We start from the raw sequence: 23561 nt of genomic DNA on the forward strand, positions 1-23561 counted from the left end.
CATCCCCAGGTGAGTGGGGTCTGCTGTAGGGATGCAGAAACCAGCCTTATGGACACACAGATTGTCCATAGGGACTGACAGACACTCCATGGATGGCCAGGGTCCACTATAGGGACACAGAGATCATCCACAGGGACATACAGACCATCCATGGGGACTGACCTAGGGACAAGACCCTCCACGGGGACACACGGACTGCCCAGAGGGACTCACAGAGTCTACAGCGAACCAGAGACTGCTGCAGGGACTCAAAGACCATCCATAGGGGCAGCCCAAGCTTCTGCCACAGGGAATGTGGGATGAGAAGCCAAGCCCCCACTAGCATGGATGGGGAGTGTAAGGTCACTTCTGTCTGCCCCAGGATGTGAGACATCCTCCAGCACAGCAGGAATGCTGGCTCAGCCCCAGACCAGGAACTGCTGTCCCTCAGAACCCTGTCCTGGCACCCAGCCATCCCCAGGGAGCCACAGCTGGAGCAGGAGTGACTTCTCCCAATGCCCAGGAGGATGAGTCCCCCCAGAGCTCCGTGGCACTGTGCTGAACACTTCACAGTCCCGTTAATGCTCTCTCCCTGCGACCTTGTACTTAGGGCTTGAGAAGTCTTTATGTTAGTAGTGTAACCTGGAATTTGTAGTATCTACGGGAAAGGTAAAGTGTTTGTGGGTGTAAGGGGAAACCTTCCACAGCATCCCAAATTTGGGATTACTTCTGTGCTTTCAGTAAATGAGCAAGCCAAGTTTTAGCCTCACTGGGCACCTCTACACCCAGAAAAGCCAAACAGCATCTATTGTGCTCAGTCAGTGGAAAAATCCCAGAAAAGAAACTATGCAAGTTTTTGCAGAGCAGACACTCCCAGGGCAAACAGCCCTGCAAGGTCTGCAGCTCATGGCTAGTGATAAGCACTTCTCATGCCATTCTCTTTTGGGGTTTTTTCTCCCACTGCTGTGTTGCTATTGAGCAAGGACTGAAATAAAGGATGTGATCTTGTAGGTTTCCATCCAGGAGAGACAGGATGCTTTGCATGGATCCCCACAGACAGTGAACACAACAAGTTTAAAAAAGAACACATATCCAGAACATGAGACTCAAAATTTATTTTTTAAAATATATATTTATAGAACTAAGACTACAGCAGGCTCCTTCAGAAGAGTATTTGTATCCTTGGTTTTTCAGAAATAAATAGGACAGCTGATTCCTTGCCGTGTGCACTCCGCACAGCTCACAGTGAGGCAGCAGGGCAGATGTTAGAGCTCATTGTCATCTTCCCCACACAAATAAATCCAGTAAAAACCCCAAGGACCGGTGGGCTGAGGCACATGCTGAAGCCATGCAGATTCAACTTGAAAAACGTGATAAAAACATCAAATCCTGCTGCTCCAGGTCAGTGACCTGGCACCAGGTTTAGACAGGTAAACTCTGTGTTTATCCCCATGTCCTGTGTCCCTGTATCCAGTGAAATAAGGCAGCAAGGAGCAGTGAAGCAGCACTGCACACAGGGACATCAGAGAGACCAGCAGCCCCGAGGCACGTAAGCTTCTGAATCAAAACCATAATCATATCTATATATGTGGTAAAACAAGGGCAGGAACTTTCAGGAGAAGAGGTCAGAAAAACAAGTTTCATGGCTCCAGTAGTAGATAGGTTTGTTTCCAGTGGTGCATAGTCAGAACAAGTCCAGAGTTTAGAGAATCACAGAAGTTAATTAAATGATAGAATCAGAGAATCCCAGGATGGTTTGGGTTGGGAGGGACCTTAAAGACCACCTAGTTCTGATGCCTTAGGATTTTAGCTTTTATATTGTTTATATATTTGTAATCCTGCAATTCTTTAGCGTATAGCCCTAAACTCCATATGGAGTGTTAGCTACAGCTTTCCTGTTTTGGTCAGACAAAGCAATTCCTCTCTAGGCCTGGGAATCAAGGACACCTCACCTCTCAGGCCCTGAGAAACGTAAACAAAAATGAGTTGAGGGGCAGCAAACCTGGGGTAAATTACTTCATTACCTGAAGCTGTAATTGGAAGATAAATCCCACAATATGCAAATAGACCAAACTTACAAAAATATGAAAACCTATGATCCATTTTTCGGGGTGTAGACCCTACTGGGGCTTTGTACTTTTTGTACCTGGAGACCCTTCAATAAATATTACTTTTTATTTCCTTAATTTTGTCTGGCTTCTGTTTTTAGGTAGTCCCAAAAAGGCATCAGTTCCAGCTCCCTGCTATGGGCAGGGACACCTTCCACTAGACCAGGTGGCTCCAAGCGCCATCCAGCCCAATCTCCAGAGCTTACCAGGGACAACCTGATAAACCTAAAAGCCCACAAGACCCTCATCAGAGAGGTGGTTGGAAGAGTTGAATAAATTCCTCCAGATCCTTCCTGGGACCTCCCAGGAGGTTGGATGTGACACAGCCTCTCCCTGAGTAGAAGCAAATCAGCTTCCACTGAAGCCTGGAGCACAGCTACAGCCAAGCCAGATAGGTGGTGCAACTGCTGGTGCCCCTCTAAGTAAGATTTCTGAGAGATTTGAGTAAAATTTGACCTAAATGACAAGTTTAATCCCCACTAATGAAAGACTTCAGGTACAAGCAAGAGCCTTTAGGAACAGGCAAAACCTGAGATCTGAGGGGGATGCACATACCCTGGACACAAGGCAGCGTGCCCAAAGCATCGTGCAGCACTCCTCTCAGCACATACAGCTTCTTAGCTATACAGAGAGTGGGAGGCCCCAGACTTTCTAGATGGCTACACTTTAGAAGAACTTCCAATCAAAACCTTCTTCCGACACAGGTCACCCCTGTGTCTGGTCCTTTTCCTCCTCTGAGTGTGAAGATCCATCCAAGGAGTTTGCTGATCAAAGGCACAGGTTTTTAGCAAGCACTTTCTGAATGTACAAATAATTATCAGAGTCCTCAAATATTCTCTTGAAAAGCAGAAGCACTTCAGCTCTGTGTGTCTGGGAATAACTGAAAACACCATCTCTGCCACACTGGTCAGACCAACAGTGTCTTCTGCCTTCTGGAAAACCTAGAGAACATGATCAACAGTGTCTAAACCACAGCTACAGCTCAGACAAGAGATGGGAGGGCTATCAGGAGCATCTCTTCTAATTAGTCACCTCAAAATGTCATTCCTTAACCAATGGCCTTTCTTTCTCCACTGTCCCTCCTGTGTGTAGCTTCATGTAATATTAAATCCTTTCTTACAGAATTCCAGAATGGTTTGGGTTGGAATGGACCATCAGGACTATCTAATTCCAACCCCCCTGCCATGGGAAGGGACACCCTCCACTATTCCAGATTGCTCCAAGCCCCATGCAACCTGGCCTGGAATACTTCCATGGATGGGGCAGTCACAGCTTGTCTGGGCAGCCTGTGCCAGGGCCTCACTACCCTCACAGGGAAGAATTTCTCCCTTCTAGCTGATCTAAATCTACCCTCTTTCAGTATAAACCATTTCCCCTTGTCATATTACTATCTGCCCAGGTAAAAAATTCCTCCCCCTCTTTCTTTTAAGCCTCATTTCATCAAAAGTGGGTACTCACTGTGACTGTTAGAAATGTACCAAGCTGTAGCCATCAACTGTGGCATAGTCAGGCTCCCCTGAAACACAGAGCACAAAAAAATCCCCTCAGGTTTCCCATGAGAAATGCTCATTATGTGTGACTTGAAACAGAGCAGAAGCACCACACACTGGCCATCCATGTTAAAGGGGTGGGATGCAAGAGTGAATGAGGCTCAAGCTAGGCTGGGAGTGCTGAGAAGGGTGCACTTGGAGAAGAGAAGGCTCCAAGGAGACCTTAGAGTTCCTTCCAGTGCCCAAAGGGTGTCCAAGGGAGCTGGAAAGGGACTTTGGGCAAAGGCTGAAGTGACAGCTCCCAGGGCCAGAAAGCCCATGGAGCAGTAACTCACCTGGTGCACTGGTCGGGGTGGGCAGAGGTCCCCTCCTGCACAGAAGGAAACACAGAGCTGAGGATCTGCATGGCTAAAGGACTCCCTTTGCCCTGTTCTGCACCCCCAGAGCTGGTGGGAGGGAAGGAAGTTTGGCCAGCATGGGCTTTATGGCGACCTGACAAGGCAAGTCATGGTGGGCTCACCACCCACAGCCCACTTGGCAAACATGGGAATTGAACCTGACGCAGTGGGGAAGAGGGAAAAATAACCAGAAAACACTGACTCAGGGAAAAATTGACAAGCGAGCCTCAGGACATGTCTTTGTACATGCCTTTGCCCAGAGTGAGACATCAGGAAGCTGTAATTGGACATGACTCCTCTCTCAGCGTGGCAGCCAAAGTGACAATTCATCCTTAGCACAAGTCTTGGCCCCAGCCATCATCTTGCCCCGACAGAAAAACCTTCACCGTGTTCCCCTTGCCCAGCTTCTGTCCCACGAGAGTGAATCCAGCTCTGCAGTTCCTCCCTCCACCCACAAATGCTTTTAACTCTCCTCAGATCTCCTCCTGTGATCTGTCATGGTGACAGATCACACCAAGAGCCATGCAAGCAAATACTTTCCTCTAATACCCTAAAGTCCAGCTTCCAATAGACTGAAAGGAACAAAATATGCCTGTTTTGGGAGAGCAAGCATCATTTGCAGTAACAATTGCAGTTGTACATGTTACACACCTTACCTTGATATAGGTACAGGAGCTGGACTTCTCGCAGGAGTCACATTTCTCTGGGCATTATAGTAGTTTTCATAAACAACAGGAGCTAGGAAAAGTTGACAGTAGTGAAGTACAAGCCTCTTACAGACATAAAATACTTGCTATACCAACATTCAGCTGTCTTTCGCCTCTCTGAGAAAATGGCTGATCAGGAAACTAAGAAACTATGGGACTGTGATCTCCAGGGGCTGTCAAAAGTGGCAGAGACTAGTGTTGCAAGGCAGTGAATGAAATGCAAAATGAGTGTTTTCTGCACACAAAATGATGCTGACCAGAGCAGCCAGCTCCATGAGGAGTACACAGCAGTCAGCACTACTTTCTGAGATTCTACTAAGCTCTTACCTGGAGCCAAACTTCCAGTTTTGCGTAAATTTACGAAAAAATCAACATCCTTCTCAATGCTGCACATTTCTAAACTCTTGCGGATTTCCTCATATTTCTGCAAAAGGGAAATAAAGTGCATTTGTATACATCAGGTCAAAAAAACAAGGCTTTTCCCCTTTGCTTACCACACACAGGGTGAAAGCCCAGTACTCACACAAGCTTCAGTGTCAGGGAAATCACAGAATCCCAGAATACTTTGGATTGGAATGGAAATTTGAAGCCCATCCCATTCCACCCCCTGCCATAGGCAGGGACAACTTCCACTAAATCAGATTGCTCCAAGCCCTGTACAAATTGGCCTTGGACATTTCCAGGGATCCAGGGGCAACCACAGTTTCTCTGGGCACCCTGTGCCAGGGCCTCACCACCCTCCAAAAATGTGGAAACCCCAGAGGAAACCTCATTTGCAAGAGTTTTGGCCAATCCTTCTGCTTGCCCACTCGTGCTGGTGTCTGTGGTCAATCAAGGGGCAACTCAGATGTAACACAGCTTAGTGCACAGGAAAACAAACTGGGCTTTGCTTTCTACACAGAAAAATGAAGGTTTTCAGTTGAGGTACCTCATCATTCTGGACACAGCCCAGGGAGAGCTGGTTGACGTGGAGCCAGAGGGCATTACGGAAATAGTTGATCCGCTCGCACTCCTGAGTCTCAAAGAACTGAAACAACACAGACAAAACTGTCCATAACACCTTCAAAACGAAGGGAAAATCTGTTTTGTCGTGATTGCTTCTCACCCCCACGTGCCACAACAAAACTAACTGCCAGGAGCAGCTGGTGTTGATCTTTTGCAGGAAGCAAGGAAGCCATGAGTCCTCCGGCTTGTCCAGAGGACAAATAATCCTTCTATGCAGCCAGGTAATTCAAAGGTGAGTACAAGGCTTGGAAAATCTGCAAGACTAATGGGGATGGGACCACCCAGCACATTTCTACCTCTGGGGAGACCAAGCCAGCTTCCTAAAGGCAGTACAAGTTCCCAAGGTATCCTGTGCTCCTGCAGTCCCAGCCTACTTCCCTTACCAAGGTACCCTTAAATATCAGAATCATTTAGATTGGAAAAGCCCTCTAAGATCATCATATCTCACCATTACTCCTGCACTGCCAAGGCCACCACTAACACACTTCCCCACATGCCACATGTACATGGTTTTTGGGTTTTTTTTTAACATTTCCATGTTCTAGATGTGGAGCAATAAAAAAAAAAGCACTGGGGATGTATGAAAACAGAGGTGTATTGACTGGTTACTCTTCTTGCTCTTTCCTACCCAGTCCTTTTCCAAGCAGGTTTAGACCCTTTTGAAATCTGCTGTCTGGTACACCTCAATTTCACGTTTTTACACATTTCTGTGAACACCCACACTTGTTACCACTTATGACCTTTGCAACACACGGAGAGGAAAACTTCCACATCATCCATCTGCAAAAATGAAACTGCTACTTTCCACTCCCCAACACAGAATCACTAAGGTTGGAAAAGCTGTCTAAGAGCATTGAGTTCAACCACTAAGCCAGCACTGCCAAGCCACTACTAAACTGTGTCCCCATCCTAGAGGCTTCCAGAGAAGACACCAAAAGCACATCAGCACAGAGACACTCATGCACACACACAAAACAGACAGAAAATCCAGTTCAAAAGGGAAAATTGGAATAGCAGCCTGAAGAGAGGTAACTTGGAAGGAATCAGCACAGCTGGGAATGGGAAAGCTGGTTGCAAGCCTGAAGCAGATCTGGGGTAAAATCTGTCTTTGCAGTCTCTGTCCACCCCTCGGTCACAGATCACAGGCCAGCAGCAGAGCAGCTGCTCAGCACTCTTGCTACCAGTCTGGAATTCCCCAGTGTGTGCTGGAAATCCCTGCTGGACCACTTCCCTGTGAGGCAGTATGCTTCAGGCTGATACACGCACTCAGAGGGGTTCCCACACCACTGCATTGGTCTGTGGGACACAAGGTGAAGAGCTCTCGGCACAGTGTGCATGTGGAGATGGCTTCACCTGCATCCCCTGCCACCACCAGCCTCTGCTGAAAAGTCATGCAGAGTTTCAGACAGTCTTCTGAGCAACAAAGGTGTTGTTGAAGCCCCAGGACATACTGGCCTGGGGTCACTGAGTACACAGAGGTGACCACAGCTGCTCAAGATGACAGCCATGCCACACTTGCAAGCAGGCAGTGGGCAAAAATGTCACTACCTTGACTCTGTCAATTTTAGAAGGTGGTGGAAAAATAAAAATAATAAAATAAGAGCAGAAACCTTGAAGCAGTGGGGCCTTGAACCCAGAAGCCATGCTTGAGACACACACACAGGGTTAGCTGTAATACATCCTGCTGCTTCACTGCCAGAGGAATACAAAGCCAGGAAATCTGCACTGTCCCTGAGCCCTGCAGCCAGGATTGCAAACCAGAGAACCACGCTGCCATGGGGAGGTGTTTAGGGGCATTTACCTCACAAGCTTTGATGTGCTCGTTCTGCCACTCGTCCCGGATCTTCTCCATTGTGGTCACACTCTGCTGGTAACTCCTGTCTGTGAGAAAAATCATATTTTGGCTGAAGGTGTCTCTGCCCATGGCAGTGGGGTTGGAATGAGATGACCTTTAAGGTCCCTTCCAACCCAAATAATTTTATGATTCTGTGATTCCATCATTAACATTCATTTAAAAAAATCCTTTCGCTAGAAGGTAATTCTAGGGCTGGGAAAAAGGCTTGAAAAGGGTGGGGGATCAGGGATAAAGCAGAAGGACATGGCTTTGGTAGGACCATACAGGCTGCTCCAGGGATGTTGCCCACTGCTGCTATCTTGGGCATATGTTTCTGAGGTCATCACCCTGACCCTGGAAACACTCTCCTCACCCTCCCAACACGTCATTTCCACACTCACCAGTGTCCTCCAGTGCCGATTTCGTCTGAGCCAGCTTCAGGAACAGCTGCCAAAAACAGGAGACAAGGAAGGTGAAGAAAAGGCTGTGTGCATCACCGATGGCACTGCATCCCCACATCACCAGCCTACCCATCTCACCCCAAAACCCAGAGCTGGGACAAGAGCCGTGGGGCACGAGAGCTGCAAGAAAAGACATCCCTTGCCCCCCCTTACACGGTGGTCACCCACTTCCCTGGGTGACCATCTCCCCATACCTTCTCCTGCTGCTTCTGCGTGACCAGGTTGGCGTTGCGGTGCACGGCCTGCTCCGCCTCGTCCTTGTCCCGGCAGCGCTGCTCGTACAGACGCTTGGCCTAGGACAGACACCCAACAGCCAGAGGCAGACACACCTCAGGGTAAAGCTCAGCCTGCGAGGGAGCAGGCTGCCTGCAGAGCAGGGAATGGCACAAAAGGTGCCCTGCAGCTTGGGAAAAGCCTTGCAAGGCAGGCTGCTCTTGGATTGGGGTGAAAAGATTCTGGCAATCAAGGGCATGTCCAGGGAAGGGCTGGGGAACAGGCAGGAGCACAGGTTTGATGAGAAGCTGTAGCGGGCCCAGGGCCTGCAAGGCCTCCTTGGAGGTCAGAAGCCTGAGCCAGGAAATGCCAAGTCACGATGACTCGGGCCTTAGAAGCCCCTCTCTATTCCGCCTTTCGGACCCTGCTGATCTCTCTGTAAGCCTGTAGGTCACTTTCCCCTGACTCTTATTATTGGATAGTTTCCAAAACCCCTGTAGGGTATAAAAACCCCTAATTCTGCCTGGTTCGGCAGAAGAGCTGTCACTGAGACCCTTCGTGGAAGACCCTAACAAAGAATACTGCGGAACCTTACACAGCGATTCTCCTCTCTCTCCCTGTGTCTGCTGGTACGGCCACAAGCAAGCCAAAAGAGCTGAAATCACAGAGCTGATAATCACTAAGAGCTGAAATCGCTTAAGCTTGCTTGGCTGCCTGCAGCTGGGAATGGCTTGGGAAATCAGACCTGGTCGGAGCCTCCACTGAGTTATCCTGGCCACGGCACCCCACCGGGAGCAGCCCGGCTGGAACCTGCCGTGATAAGAAGCAGCTGAGGGAGCTGGGAAGGGGCTGAGCCTGGAGAAAAGGAGGCTCAGGGGGGACCTTGTGCCTCCGCACAACTCCTGACAGGAGGGGACAGCCAGATGGGGGCTGGGCTCTGCTCCCAGGGAACAAGAGACAAGAGGAGAGGAAGTGGCCTCAAGTTGCATCAGAGGACGTTTAGAGTAGATATTCAGAGAAACTTCTTCACAGAAAGGGTTTACATGCCCTGGAACGGGCTGCCCAGAGCAGTGGTACAGTCACCATGCATGGAAGTGTTCAAAAAAGTTGGCATGTGGCACTTGGGAGCTAGGTTAGTGGTGGGCTTGGCAGTGCTGGGCAAATGGTTGGACTCAAGCATCTCAGAGGCTTTTCCAACCTGAATAATTCTCTGAGACTAAACCATTTGTAACCAACCCTACAAGGCTACCACTAGCCATGTCTTTGGCCTGCTCTTCACTGTTTCTGAGCATACCCTGCACACCATTCACACAGACATGGCATCAACAGTCACAGCAGAGCAGGAAACCCTCTCATTTAAGCCTGTCCCAGTGCTCTGTGTGTGTGGAGCAGTATTGATCCAAATGGCAAGAAACAGCAGCACATTTGCTTTACCTCCATGGTCTTCTTGTACTGAAGATTCCTGTTTTTGTGAATGGCCTCCATTATCAGCTCTATCTGTGAAGAAAACAGACCTGGGGTCAGCACATCACTGACCATCAAGGCTCCAGGACACACTGTGTGGCTTACAAGAGGAAGAGCCACAGACCACACTGAGATGTGTTTAAAATCCTTTGTCCACCCAAATCATCTTCACAAAACTCAGCCTCTGTGCTTCTGCCTTAGCCTTGAATTGTAGGCAATTGTAGCCTTTGTGTATGCAAAGGAGCTCTACAAACTAAATCTAGCAATATATAGTACTGTAACATCTCCACAGACTCTGGCAAAACTGGGAAGCCCACTCCCCTCTGCTAGGTCCAAACCAGTTCCTGCTTCAAGCAGTTTTCCCTGGTTTTCCAGACAAAGGAATCTCAAGCCAGAAGAAGTTAAAAGGCTTGGCCATTTTAGCAGCCCCTATGGAGATCATACAGCATCATAAACAAATGTTTTAAAAACATTCCAGTGTTGTGGCTAGCCCCAAAACACAGACAAAGAAGACATGGAAGTGAGAAGAAGGAAGTTGGAGGTTACTACACAACTCAACACAGTTACAACACATAGGAAAGAGTTCAGTACTTCCCAGCAGCATGGGCACTGGGGGCGTGGCAGGGGCTGGGACATGGCATGAGACAGCACCAGGATCTGCCCCTTGCCGGGGCAGGATCAACACCCTGCAGGAAGGCACGTCTTTCCACGGTGCCTGACCTTCTTCCGATGCAGCTTTTGCTTTTCCCTGAAATCCTCCATCTTCTTTGCTTCCTCCCGAAGCGTTTGCGCCAGCTGGATGTGACCTTGTCCCACATTGTCTATCTCTGCAAAGAGAAAACAAATTCATTATTTTTATATATATATATCCCTAAAGAGGCTGTTTCTCAAGTCAACTTAGAGCACAGCACACGTCCCCTTTCACAAATGTGAAAAAGCTCCAGATTGTTTGAAGCAGCCTCCAAGCAGTGCTCACCAATGTAAAGATCAGTCCTGCTGGGACCTGCTCCCCACTTTGAGAAAACTCTCCCAGCCATGCAGGTAAATCTAGGCATGTTTCAAAACATTGCATTGCCCCAGGCCAGCAGGCAGCAACCTGGAGCAAAATGAAGGCTGAAACAATTTCAGGATCCTCTTGCTGAAGGCAAGCAGCCACACTGTGAAACACCACCCCAGGATCCACCAAGGGAGCGGAGCCAAATGGCAGCTCCTGATTCAACCCCCAAGGCTGCTCCAAACCCACAGCTGTGAACTGTCACCTGTGGTGAGGGCAGAGCCCTGTTAGGGAGGTCCACAGGGCCAGCAAAGAAACCTGGATCAGGCAAGGGATGGACTGGGCACAGGACAGCAGAGTGCTCACCCTCCAGGTGCTGTCTGATGGTACCATGGCAGGATGTGACACATGACAATGTACAGTGGTCAAGGCACCATCTTTTAGATGCTCCAGTTAAAATCACACAATCATTTAGGTTGGAAAAGCCCTCTTAAGATCCTCAAGTTCAACCATTCCCCCAGCACTGCCAAGGCCACCACTAACCCATCTCCCCAAGCGCCACATCCACATGTCTTTTAAATCTGTCCAGGGATGAAAACTCCCCCACTGCCCTGGGAAACCTCTGCCAGGGCTGGACAACTCTGTCCATGGGAAAATTTCCCTAATATCCAATTTAAACTTCCCCTGGCCCAGCCTGAGGCCGTTCCCTCTCCTCCTGTCCCTGTTCCCTGGGAGCACAGCCCGACCCCCCCGGCTGTCCCCTCCTGTCAGGAGCTGTGCAGACCCACAAGGTCCCCCCTGAGCCTCCTTTTCTCCAGGCTCAGCCCCTTCCCAGATCCATTCCCTGCCATGGACACACTCCAGCCCCTTAATGTCTCTTGTCCTGAGGGCCCAGAGCTGCCCCCAGGTTCGAGGTATGAGTTACAGCGTGTCTGTGAAGAGGACAAGCCTGTTCAACAAACTCCAGATGAGCTTCCAGTGCACAGCCTCCTATGCACAACATAAACATGACCTCTGAGCTGCAGCCAGACCTGAAAGCCCAAGAGATCCCAAAATTATGCCCTCTGGGTCTCCTGTCCCACACATGTCCTGACTCACTTTGTCCCAAGCCCCCCACATACTGGGATGTACCAGGCCAGCAGTACAGCCTTTGCCTGGCCTCAGCACTGCACAGCTTTAGAGATTTCTCTGCTATTTTCTTCCCAAGCAGTTGTCTTCAGGCTTTAGTGTCCTGGCAAACACAAATAATTACTTACGTTGCTTGAAAACATCAAGGGATCTCTTCAGCGTGCTGAAAAACACAGGCAGGGCATTAAAAGGGGTGGAGAAGCACACTCAGGCAACAGGCATCAGCAGAGCACCTCTTCCAAAACAGAGCTCACTCAACAATGGCCAAAGAACCTCAAAACACATTTGTTTACCCTTTTAGCATCTCCAGCTTTTTCTCTCTCAGCAGAGAGAGAACACAGTTCACTTGGTTTGACACCCACTTTACATCTTTCTTAACACTGGATGCTATTAAAAATTCAGAGTTTCACAACAAACATTTCCAGCAACCTCCTGAAACCATCATTTGGAACAGATGAACAATTTCAACATGGTGCATTTGCCAGTGGCTGGAAAAATAGGGAGCTTTTCTCCCTATTAATATTGCATAGTAAAGATGGCAGAAATGTTTTAAGTGACACCTTAATATGCAACTGTAAGTAAATGACCAGGGCATGTATAAAGTGCAGAAATAAAGGAGGAAGCAGAAGGCACTGAGGGTCACTTGGGAAATGGAGCAAGCTGTGGTGGCCACAGCATGCTGGGCTCTAAAGATGTGCATGGTTTGAGTCAAGGAAGTACCTGTACTTCCCTCTGGCTACAAAACCTGTCCAGAGGTAACCCAAGGTCTCATGATCCCCAGCTTGCTGCTCACCCACGAGCCCACACCCCCCTGAGCATCTAACAGTGCTTTGGTTAATCTGTGGCTAAGGGGAACTTGGTGGGCTCCAGCTCAAAGCCAATTAGAACCCAGCTGGGCACTGCTCATTCATGAGAACAATTCAGCTCATCTTCTGAATGTCTCAATCACGTTTCAATTCTGCTTTGTCTCACAGCTTCCTTCCTTCTCTTCCTCCTTCACTGCTTCAGGGACACCCATAAAAGCAACTTGAACTTACTTCAGCTCTGTTTGCCCACAGGGTTTCTTCTTTGACAAGTTAATGAGCTCCTTGCCATATTTCTCTTCTATAACTGCTCTGTTGAGAAAAGAGAGACAAGAAAGAGAGAAATAATCGATTGGTTTGGGTTGGAAGGGACCTTAAAGCTCATCCAGTTCTACCTCTGCAGGGACACATGGGCAGGGACACCTTCCACTATCCCAGGGTGCTCCAAGCCCCATCCAGCCTGGCCTTGGACACTTCCAGGATGGGGCAGCCACAGCTGCTCTGGAAAACCTGTGCCAGAGAGGGTCCCACCACCCTCACAGCCAGGAATCCCTTCCCAATATCCCATCTAGCCCTGCCCTCAATGCATGGCAATAAGTACTCTCTGTACCTGGCACTAATCCTTAGGGAGAGCACCTGAAAAAGAGACCAAATCTCATGAGGTGACATAAATAACATCTTTGAGAGACCGTATTATGTCCCGCTCTTGGAAAAAAGGAAAGAGGAAAAGAGCTCCTGTGTTGCAGTGTAAGAATAACCAGTTCTTTGCAGCTGCTTTGAAATCACTGCAGACAACCAGGGCTGGAATTGCTTGGTCAAATGTAGTTCCCTCCATGTGGCCAGCAGAAAGGAACAAGTACTGCTAGAGGCTGCCATTAGAACATCTACTGGATAAAACAAATAACTTTCTAAAATGTTTTAACTACTAACACAGATGGAGGCCCCTGTGTGGTTGATTTCTGGAGTTTGGCAATGAAATTCACCTACCTTAACTCTAAAAACTTCAGAAGGTAATAGGGAAATTGAAAAAAAAAAACGTATTATAGACTGATTTTTTTTTTATATACCTAGCAACATTCCCATGAACTTTGTTTGAGACAAAACATCCAGCAGGCACATTTTCCATAGCTGGAACTGTGTAACAGCCATGCTGGACAACTGGGCCAAGCCCAGAGAGTGAAAAACCCAGGTCCAGCCTCTGATCTCCTCCTGGCCAGACACTTCAGTGGCAACCTACTCCTCCTTCAAGACCAAAGAGGGCACAGGGTGTAGAGGAGGCTTTTGGCACTCTGCATTGTCACTGATGAGTGTGACTTGGTTCTCAGGGTCACTTCCTCATGTAGAAGGTCCAAATTTTCCTGGAACGTGGGATTACAGCCTGAACAGATGTAGGTGCATTAGACACTTTCAAGTGCAGCTCTCCTCCTGTTCATCCCCATTTTGTTTGTTCCAGGATGCTCTGTACTGAGTTGTGCAGAGGTTGGTTTTCTCCAGCTGTCATTACCAAAATGACATTAATTCAATGTACAGTGTTCTACAATGCTCTTCATATTCAGCCACTGATAACAGGTGAACCATAAAGGTAAAATACATGGCCAGACCATCACCAGCCACAGAACCTCCATCTGCTCTGATTTATAATGGCAGTACCTAACCCCACCACTTCTTAACACTGCTCTGTGGGGTGTAGAGAGACAAAGACAGGACAAAGCCATGGCTCTCCTAGGCCAAGATCTTCTAACCTGACCTACTGCAAGGCAAACAGCAAGGTGAACTTCATGGGACAGCCTTTTAACATCAGTTCAGCATGGCAGAAGTCAAACTGGGAATACCAGGAGTGGGAGCAGTGCCACAGCACCACTCCCAGGCTCAACCCAACCCGAAGCTGTCAGAGGCAGCTCCCTACCTTTCCTTCAGAAAGTCTTCAAACTCTTTGCAGTTCTTCCTGCCATCATTCAGATGCTGAATGATGCTGTCGTAGCCAACCGTGCTGGTCAGATCCGTGCTCTGAAAACACAGAACAGGAGTCATGTCCTTGCCAGTGCAATCCATGGCTGCTGCCACCTCCCGAGGCATTTGCACAGGCCATGGCTCAGCGGGAGCAAGCGTGCAAGTGCTGCTTTATGAAATAAAATATTTCATTTTAGGGGTGGGAGAGACTCCAGAATGAGAACAATGGTGGCAATTTGGGACAAGGTACATCTATGCCACCCACACTTGCCATAGATTCTGAAGGGTCATTTTTTTTCCAAATTATTCCTTAAAAGCATATATTGCACGGATGCATGCAGAAAAAAAAAAGAAAAAGGAAAGAAAAAGGAAAAGGAAAAGGAAAAGGAAAAGGAAAAGGAAAAGGAAAAGGAAAAGGAAAAGGAAAAAATAAAAAGAAAAATGAAAATAAAAAAGAAAAAATAAAAGACAAAAAAGAAAAAAGAAAATGAGAATGAGAAAAAGAAAAAAAAGAAAAAAGAAAAAAAAAGAAAAAAGTAAATGAGAATGAGAAAAAGAAAAAAAAAGAAAAAAGAAAAAGAGAAAAAGAAAAAGAGAATGAGAAAAAGAAAAAGAAAAAGAAAAAGAAAAAGAAAAAGAAGAAAAAGAAAAAGATGCAGTAATGATGCAGGCTGACTTACTCTACCCCATTCCTTCCCCATTCCTATGCATGGCTGCAGAAAAGGGAGCAATAGTAGAAGCAGGTGTGAAACTCAGCAACAGGAAACAAAAGCCACAAAAGGTTATCAAGAAACCTGAAGAGGATAGTGGCAGGATGGAGAGATTCAGGAAATGGTTCAAAGGCAGGACGAGAGTATGCAGAGATCTGGCATAACAATGTGGGCAGCAGAAGAGGGGATTTCTCAAGAATTTATTCCTGGTGCAATAAAGGAGAAGGAACAGAGCTGGTATTTGTGATAAAGGAACAGTTTAATTAAGTGGAATTCCCTATTCAGGTACTTCCAGGACTGTCAGTGACCAGAAAGCAAGAAGCGAAGGGGGGATGTGGTGGAGTGGGACTGGCAGAAAATCCACAGGTATCCCAGATCAGCTTTGCTTGGGAAGACAGGCCTGTGGAGCAGGACCTAAGCAGAAACCAAACTTCCTTTACAAAGTACAAATGTCCCTCCAAAATGAGGTTAGTACTGATAAACCCACAACCAGCACTCACGTTGCTCCAACCAGGTCTGTGAAAAGGAAACACTGCACTGAGTCAGGCTCCATCACATTTGCAAAACACAGGAACAGCCTCTCTTGAATTCCTGCCCCCACTTTCAAAGGAAACAAAATGGATGCAAAGCACAGCTGCTGGCCACTGCAAGCCCAGGCAGGAGGGAGGGTCAGAGTCCCATCACTGCACATCCAGGGGCACCCAGAGGTTCCTGGAACACGTGGGGTCTCTGTGCCACGCAGAAGAGTCAAGGGGAAAACTGGGAGTACCCATCAATAAGCTCCTTGTTTTATCACTCTTCCTCCTACAGTGGAAGGATTTAATTTCAGCACGTGTGTGTTTCCTAAGCACGCAAGGCAGGACCAGACCTCAGGGTGCAAGGTGTTACATGAAACACAGAATCACACAATTGTTTAAGTTGGAAAAACCCTCTGAGATCATCGAGTCTAAATGTTACCCAGCACTGCCAAACCATTCACCTACCCACATCCCCGAGTGCCACATTTATATAGCTTTTAAATTCCTCCATGTGAGTTTTCCACAGGAGGAACTCCTGGCCCAGAGGAGTTAGGCAGAGTTGTATGGTCAAATCAGGCTTTGCAGAAACCTTCTGGGCAGGTTTAGCAGAGAAAGAGTCAAAAAGATCAGCATGGCTGGGGGTGTTCAGCCTGGAGAAGGCTCCAGGGACACCTCAGAGCCCCTGCCAGGGCCTCCAGGGGCTCCAGGAGAGCTGCACAGGGACTGGGGACAAGGCCTGCAGGGACAGCACACAGGCAATGGCTGCCACTGCCACAGGGCAGGCACAGATTTTGGGATTTGGGCAGGAATTGCTGGCTGGCAGGGTGGGCAGGCCCTGGCACAGGGTGCCCAGAGCAGCTGTGGCTGCCCCTGGATCCCTGGCAGTGCCCAAGGCCAGGCTGGATGGGGCTTGGAGCAACCAGGGATAGTGGAAGGTGTCCCCTTCCTGATCTGCTGTCTGGATTTGCACCCAATGGGCTCAACAATGAGAAGGAACTGGTGTCCTGCTTGTGATGTTTTGGGGTTTAGTTGCACTTTCAGCCAAAAGCAGGGCTAAAATGTTCTGCCAGGGATGTGAAAGCACGTCATGATCCTGCCTGAGTCACAGGCAGCTGTTGAGCTTGACACTTCCAGCTCCTGCCCCAATTTACACAGAAAACCTCTGCAGACACACACACTATGAAGAAAATGACAGTGGAGAAACGTTTCAATTAGAAAAATCCTCTAAGACCATTAAGTCCAACCACTCCCCAGCATTGCTCACCCCACCACTGATCCATCTCCCCAAGTGCCACATCCACATGGCTTTGAAATCCCTCCAGGGATGGGGACTCCACCACTGCCCTGGGCAGCCTGTTTCTAGGATTAATAACTTTTGCCATGAAGACATTTTCCTAATATCCAATCCAAACATCACTTTATGCAACCTGAGGCCGTTCCCTCTCCTCCTGTCCCTGTTCACCGGGATTGGGTGACCCAAGGGCAAGATCTGGCACTTGTTCTTGTTGCCCCTCACACCATTGGCCTCATCCCCTGGATCCAGCCTGTCCAGATCCTTCTGCAGAGCCCTCCTTCTCTCCATCTGTCTGTCCCAACCTTCCCAAACCAAAGGATTTGGGGCACTGCACTTGTTCATGGACCACCTCTTGAAGGATCTATATTATTCCAGGCTCTCAGTATCTTTCCTCAGCCTTGTGCGCTTAGAAAAACGCACCAGAAGCTGGTACTATTTTAGTAGTCAGAAACACTGCGCAGCTGTAGCTGGCTGTGCTGTCCTTGCTCAATCAGTGCAGCCTCAAAAGTCCAGCAGAAGTTACTGAGACAAAGAGAAGTGCTTTATGCTGGTCCTGCAGGGAGCAGGGTGAGGAGAGGCCGCAGCTCCTCCCCACCCACCCCACAGCCAGGAGGGTACACCAGGACAGACAAAACTCACTGCAGAGAGGAAAAGGCCTCGCTGCAAATCCACCCACCTGGGACCAGCATCCTGCAAAAAGCAGCTTTTTGATTAGTAATTTTCCATTTGAAGTTTCCTTCCCCTACGCCAGCACCTTCCCTGCTTGTTCCAGAGACACCAAAAGCAATGGACAGTTCCGCCTTGATGCAATTTCTTCTTCCCACAAATCCCACCTTGTTCCTTTGAAACAACGACCTGGGGATTTCACAATGCCTTTGCTAAGTTCCACCAAGCCAGTACCCATTTAGAGAAGGACAAGCAGGGGGAAGGGGAAGTGAAACAGCCACCATCAGTCAGCAGCCAGGGAATAAACCCAGGAACGCAGGGCTGCATCCCCCCAGCCATGGATTATTTTAGCAGCATCGCTAAAAACACTGCAGGGAGCAGAGCACTGCCTCACTGAAGGCAAAATTACCAAAATTTCGCTCTCCAAGCTGCAACCTGTTTAGCCCACAGATCAGAATTAGAGGGGTTCTTAGCATTATTGTAATTTCTATTTTTACTATATGGTTTTACAGCACCAAAGTGCACTGATGAGACCCAAGGCTGTTGGGTTACCCAAAATGTGCGTGAGAACAGGCTTGTGGAAAACAAGGCATGTACGAAGACAGTGAAAAAAGTGAAAGAAAAGACCTCACATAGTGAAAGAAGAAGAGCAGATTGCAAAAACAAATGAAAACAAAATGTCAGGCTTGCCCAATTCGTGGCAATGACTACAGGCGGGACAAGGGCAAACAAACACGAGTTTTGGGGTATTTTTGTTTTTGCACAGCTCCCTCACAGGCCTGTGGAGTGAGTGACATGGGAGTCAGAGCATGCAGGGCAAAAAATGTTCAGCTTCAGGCATGTCTGGACTTCAGTCCCTGAGCAAGCAGGAGCTGCAGAGGGGTGCCAGGGAGCAAACATCCTTATTCAAGAAAATTCATCATCTTGTATTGAGACCCGGGAGCACGAGCAAACTTCAGTGCAGAGAGCCAAGTGGGCCTGTGTTTTCCTGACAGAGCTCATGAGGAATATCACACTATCAGCTCCAGCAGGGAACAGGAGCCAGTGCAGATGAAGACACAGCACCCACCGAAGGAACCAGAACTGCTGGGGTTTAAAACTAAATCAACCCCCAGGGGAGGCTGGAAGCACAGCCCTGCTATCCCGACAGAGCAAAGGGTGGGCTGCAGCTTAGCCTCCCATCACAGAATCCAAGAATGGTTTGGGTTGGCAGGGACTTTAAACCTCGTCCCATTCCACCCCCTGCCATGGGCAAGGACACCTTCCACTGTCCCAGGCTGCTCCAAGCCCCATCCAACCTGGCCTGGGACACTTCCAGGGATGCAGGGGCAGCCACAGCTGCTCTGGGCACCCTGTGCCAGGGCTTCACCACCCTCACCCTTACCATCCTGTCCCCACAAAGAAATTTAGAGGTCATCAATCACAACCAGTCAAAGCTGGAAGATCCAAGACCAAAACTGGCCTAGGTTTTGAGAGTTTGCACATTTTTTAGACCTTGTCCAATCAGCTGGAGCATACTTCTCCTGGAGCACTCCCAAAGTCTCCTCCTTCTCATCAGGCTGTCCTAACCACCGAGAAATTTGCTTCCACAAGAGTAACATACATTTTTCATAGTATTTAGGGATTCTGCAGGTAGAATGGGATGATGAGTTAATTTGAGGGGGGAAAAAATGACGTGTACATTTTGTCGGACCAGCAGATCTGAAGCTGAGCCACTAAAGAACAGTTTGTGGCAGCACCTGCCACCTGCCCATGATCGTGCAGCAATGGCCCTCTTGGTCTCACCTTGTCTGACAGGTGAAGAACCTACAGAAGACAAAAGCTGTGCCTCACCAAGTTCTATGTAATGACAGGACAAGGAATTATGATTTTAAACAAAAATATGGGAGATTCACATTAAATACAGGGAAGGAATTGTTTGGATTGTTTATGACTGAGGATATTAAAACACTGGCACAGCTTACCTACACAAGCCACACCATCCCTAGAAGCATTCCAGGCCAGGCTGGACAGGGCATAGAACAACCTGGTCTCATGGAAAATGTCCCTGACCATAGCAGGGTGGTGGATTAGACAGTTTCTAAGGTCTTTCCCAACCCAAACTGCTCAATGCTTCTATGATTCTAAGAAATCACTTGCTTCAGCAAAGACTTCTCCTTCTATTTTTGCCTTCTATTTTTGCCTTAGATTGCAAAGCAATCTAAGAGGAAAATTGCAGGAGGAAGTGCTTGCCCACTCACAGCACTCAGTAACAGGTGGAAGATGGATGTGCAGCCCTTCACACTTCATCTTGATTTGGTTTTTTCCCTTCCTATCCTTACTCACCCCTCCTCCCCAGCCCTCACAGCTGATGCACAGTCACCAGTACATGGTGTGGCAGCTGCCTGGGGTGGTACCTGCCTTTTCCATGGGCCCAATGACCACAGAAGGGCCTCAGTCTCTCCACTGAGTCACATCCATCACGCTCCCATCCAACCTCAGTCAGGGGGCTTGGAGGACACAGGCTTCAGAAATGACAAAACCCAGGAAAAATCCCTGGCAGCACCTGTGGTTTGGGGCTCACCAAGAACCAGGGATTATTCAGAAAGTAGCCATGTTTGCAGTAGAAGTGATCAAGCAGGGTGAGTGCCCCATGCAACACCCCAGATCCTCCTTGTCTTGGGAGCTGGAGGCTGCTCCTGTTCTGGTGTTTTCTACCACTGAGCCTGCTCCTCCAAGATCCTCCATCAAAAAGGACCACACCACTGCTGGAGAGGAACAAACCGGGCAGAAACAGCCGAAGTCAGCCCTGCGGTGAGAAGCTCTTCTTCAATCCCACAGAGGCACAACAAACCCTGCCTACTCAGCCTGTCTGGCATCACAGTTGTTCCTCCTGCCCAGGGGGTGCTGCCACCACCACCCTCAAAACCTCCCTTCTGCACGTCTGCAAAGCACAGGGAGCACTGTGGAAAACTTGTGTGCAACAAATAGCTGGGAAGCAGCTGCCAGATGCAAAGTTGGCTTTGTTCTCCACAACAGGTTTGACACCTGTGTGGGATTTACGTGTTTGACAACGCTATGCCAGTTAACTTGTTAATGATGCTGGGCGAGGCTCTGCACTAACTCCTCAACACTCAGCAGCCCCAAACCTGATGCCAGCTCTTCTCTCAAGTCCTACAAGATGGGAGATGCTCCCAGGCAACATCTGGGAAACCCCAAGCACCATTCACAGATGAAGATTTTCAGCCCCAAAAGACCAAATTTGGTAATTTACTTCCTGGTCACCAATACCTAGAATGAAGGTCCACCACAAGAGGAACAGAGTAGCCACAGAGTTTAAGCTTTGCAGCAGATATGTGGGTTTCCTGCACTTCTCCTTTTATAAAAGCATAATTCAGACTGAAAAGAATAAATTGTGGTTTTCCCTGAAATGTGGGTTTTCCTCCATGCCTCAACAGCTGGCAGCAGCACCACACCTAGTGACTTGCTCCTAGTCCAGGATTAGCTCCAGAAGAGAACATTTTTCGCCATGGTGTCTTCAAGTAGTTCACCAATGGCAAATTAATGATATCAAACCCTTCAGCCTGGCACCGACTTCCTCCAGAAAGGTGGCAGCCACTTGCTGGGATTATTTTGGCTGCATGGAGCCAGCTGTAAAGCCACAACTCTCAAGACATGCATGGTGGGCAGTGCCTGCTGGGGATCATAGAACCCCAGAATGGTTTGGGTTGGAAAGGACCTTAAAGCACATTTCATTCCATGGGCAGGGACACCTTCCACTATCCCAGGTTGCTCCAAGCCCCATCCAACCTGGCCTTAGACACTTCCAGGGATCCAGGGGCAGCCACAGCTGCTCTGGGCAACCTGTGCCAGTGTTCTACCGACCCAAAGCATTCAGCCAAGTCACTCCACGACCACGATCGTTGGCTTTGGAGCCAACTCCAACCAGAGAGCAGTGATCCCTTCACCCTCAGCTGCGCCCCCCGGCTCCGTCTGGCTCTGTCCTCGCTGTCCCGGTCCCGCCGTGCTCCCACTCACCCAGAAGTTGTCCCTGAACCGCGCCTCCCGCATCCTGCTGCCGCCGCCGCCGCGCTCCGCCGCTCCCTGCCCGGCCCGGCCCGGCCCGCCCCATGGAGTCTCCTCCCACGCACAGCCGCTCCCGCCCCGGGATGCCCGCGGGTGGAGGAGCGGGACGTGCTGCGGCGGGCGGGTGGGACCGGCGGGAAGGGGGCTCGGCACCAGCCGCGGGACAGAGCCAGCCGTGAGGGCCGATGCCGCCGAGCCGCGGCTGCCCCAAGGCCGGACGGAGCGCAGCGGGAGCAGCTCGGCCGGCGGCTGCACAGCCGGGCCCACGGCACATGCAGCACCCTGCCCGCCCGGCTCTGAGCTTCAGGAACAATTTGGGAAGGTTTCACGGAATCACAGAATTGTTTAAAAAGCCCTCCAAGGTCATCGAGTCCAACCATTCACCCAGCACTACCAAGGCCACCCATGTCCCACGCATCCACATCCACAGGACGTTTTAATCCAAGGATGAGAACTTCACCACTGTGAAGCCTGTCCTAGGACAGGAAAACTCTCCAGGTCAAGAAACTTATGTAATATCCAATCTAAAACTATCCTGACATAGGCTGGTGCCTGTCCTGTCGCCTGGGAGCAGAGCCCTACTCTCTCCCCGGCTGTCCCCTCCTGTCAGGAGCTGTGCAGAGCCACAAGGTCCCCCCTGAGCCTCCTCTTCTCCAAGCTGAGCCCCTTCCCAGCCACTCCGGAACACACGCAACCCTTCTTCACCACACACACATCCTGTGTCACACAGTTTATTAGGGGCCATTGCCTGACACAAGGCACTCCATGAGGGACCTCTGAGCAACACTTGGAAAATATGAAAGCAAAGATCGGACACTATGTACTGAAATGCCTCAGTCACACCCACCACACTCAATTCTGTCTCTGCTTGAACGCAGGGACAGCTAAAACACTCCAGTAGTGTAAAAAAGGCATTTTCAACTTACAGAAATAAGTCTGCTCAGTTGTAACCTGAGGCTGATTTAGGCAGACTAACCCTGTGTGTAGCCACAAGAGCACAAACCATCACCATGAATCCATACCAACAAGTACCTAAATGGGCTCCAAAAGAGCTGGAGAGGGACTTTGGACATCGGCATGAAGTAACAGAGCAGGGGAGAATTGTCTTCCCACTGAGAGAGGGCAGGGATAGATGGGATTTTGGGAAGAGACTCTTCCCAGAGAGGATGGTGAGGCCAGAGCGCAGGTTTCCCAGAGCAGCTGTGGCTCCCCACCCCTGGCAGTGTCCAAGGCCAGGCTGGATGGGGCTTGGAGCAGCCTGGAACAAGGTGCCCTGCCCACAGCAGCAGGTGGACATAGATGATCTTTAAAGTCCCTTTCAAACCAAACCACTGTGGTCCTGTGATCCACTCACTATTTCCCAGCTTCCCAGCCCAGTCCTTGGCCAGGGCAGCCCATGGCACCACTCAGGAACATTTATCATATGTTACTAGAAAAAAATACATCTCTGTTTTGGACTAAGATACTTTTGAGCTCAGGACCTTCCAACTAGTGCAGCACATCAGTGAAACATGGCACAGGAAGATCAAGTAGTAACCAGGGTTTAGTCACCAGGCAGAGTCACAAGCTGTAAAAGCTGTCCTGGAAGGAATGTGATGTTGGGCAGATCAGAGTGGAAATGTTCCACAGCAGTATTCCCTCACACCTGAGAGGCCCCCCAGCCACCTCTTCTGGGGCTGGGGGGTAAAAGAACCAAGATGGTGAAAGACCACAGGATCCTCTTCCTGAAGCACAGCACTGTTCCCAGAAAGGTATCTGCCATGTCTGGATTTCA

General features: G+C 49.2%; 1 protein-coding gene across 2 annotated transcripts; it reads right to left on the reverse strand.

The window, feature by feature from the left end:
• Positions 1-1097: 1097 nt before the first annotated feature.
• PSTPIP2 (proline-serine-threonine phosphatase interacting protein 2) lies at positions 1098-21819 on the reverse strand. Of its 2 annotated transcripts, XM_041469773.1 has the most exons (15): positions 21740-21819; positions 14491-14591; positions 12819-12896; positions 11910-11944; positions 10380-10486; positions 9630-9692; positions 8177-8275; positions 7923-7968; positions 7489-7568; positions 5611-5709; positions 5010-5106; positions 4632-4713; positions 3913-3947; positions 3546-3603; positions 1098-3028 (listed from the first exon to the last, which is right to left on the reverse strand). In XM_041469773.1, the coding sequence occupies exons 1-14, from the start codon at positions 21770-21772 to the stop codon at positions 3554-3556; spliced, it is 1005 nt and encodes a 334-aa protein (XP_041325707.1). In that variant the 5' UTR covers positions 21773-21819; the 3' UTR covers positions 1098-3028; positions 3546-3553. The 2 variants fall into 2 exon arrangements, with proteins under 2 accessions (XP_041325707.1, XP_041325717.1); XM_041469783.1 differs by lacking the exon at positions 8177-8275.
• Between the last annotated feature and the right edge of the window lie 1742 nt (positions 21820-23561).

The sequence above is a fragment of the Pyrgilauda ruficollis genome, unplaced genomic scaffold, assembly GCF_017590135.1.
Source record: "Pyrgilauda ruficollis isolate IOZ18807 unplaced genomic scaffold, ASM1759013v1 scaffold104, whole genome shotgun sequence".
Taxonomy (NCBI): domain Eukaryota; kingdom Metazoa; phylum Chordata; class Aves; order Passeriformes; family Passeridae; genus Pyrgilauda; species Pyrgilauda ruficollis.

Bases quoted from the DNA above. Each gene is read 5' to 3' on its own strand.
- PSTPIP2 (XM_041469773.1), bottom strand. From the start codon at position 21,772: ATGCGGGAGGCGCGGTTCAGGGACAACTTCTGG. The intron at 4,714-5,009 runs GTAAGAGCTTAG...AACTTTTCCTAG, and splicing joins AACTGGAAGTTTGGCTCCAG to CTCCTGTTGTTTATGAAAAC. The intron at 3,948-4,631 runs GTAAGGTGTGTA...CCTTCTGTGCAG, and splicing joins GCTCCTGTACCTATATCAAG to GAGGGGACCTCTGCCCACCC.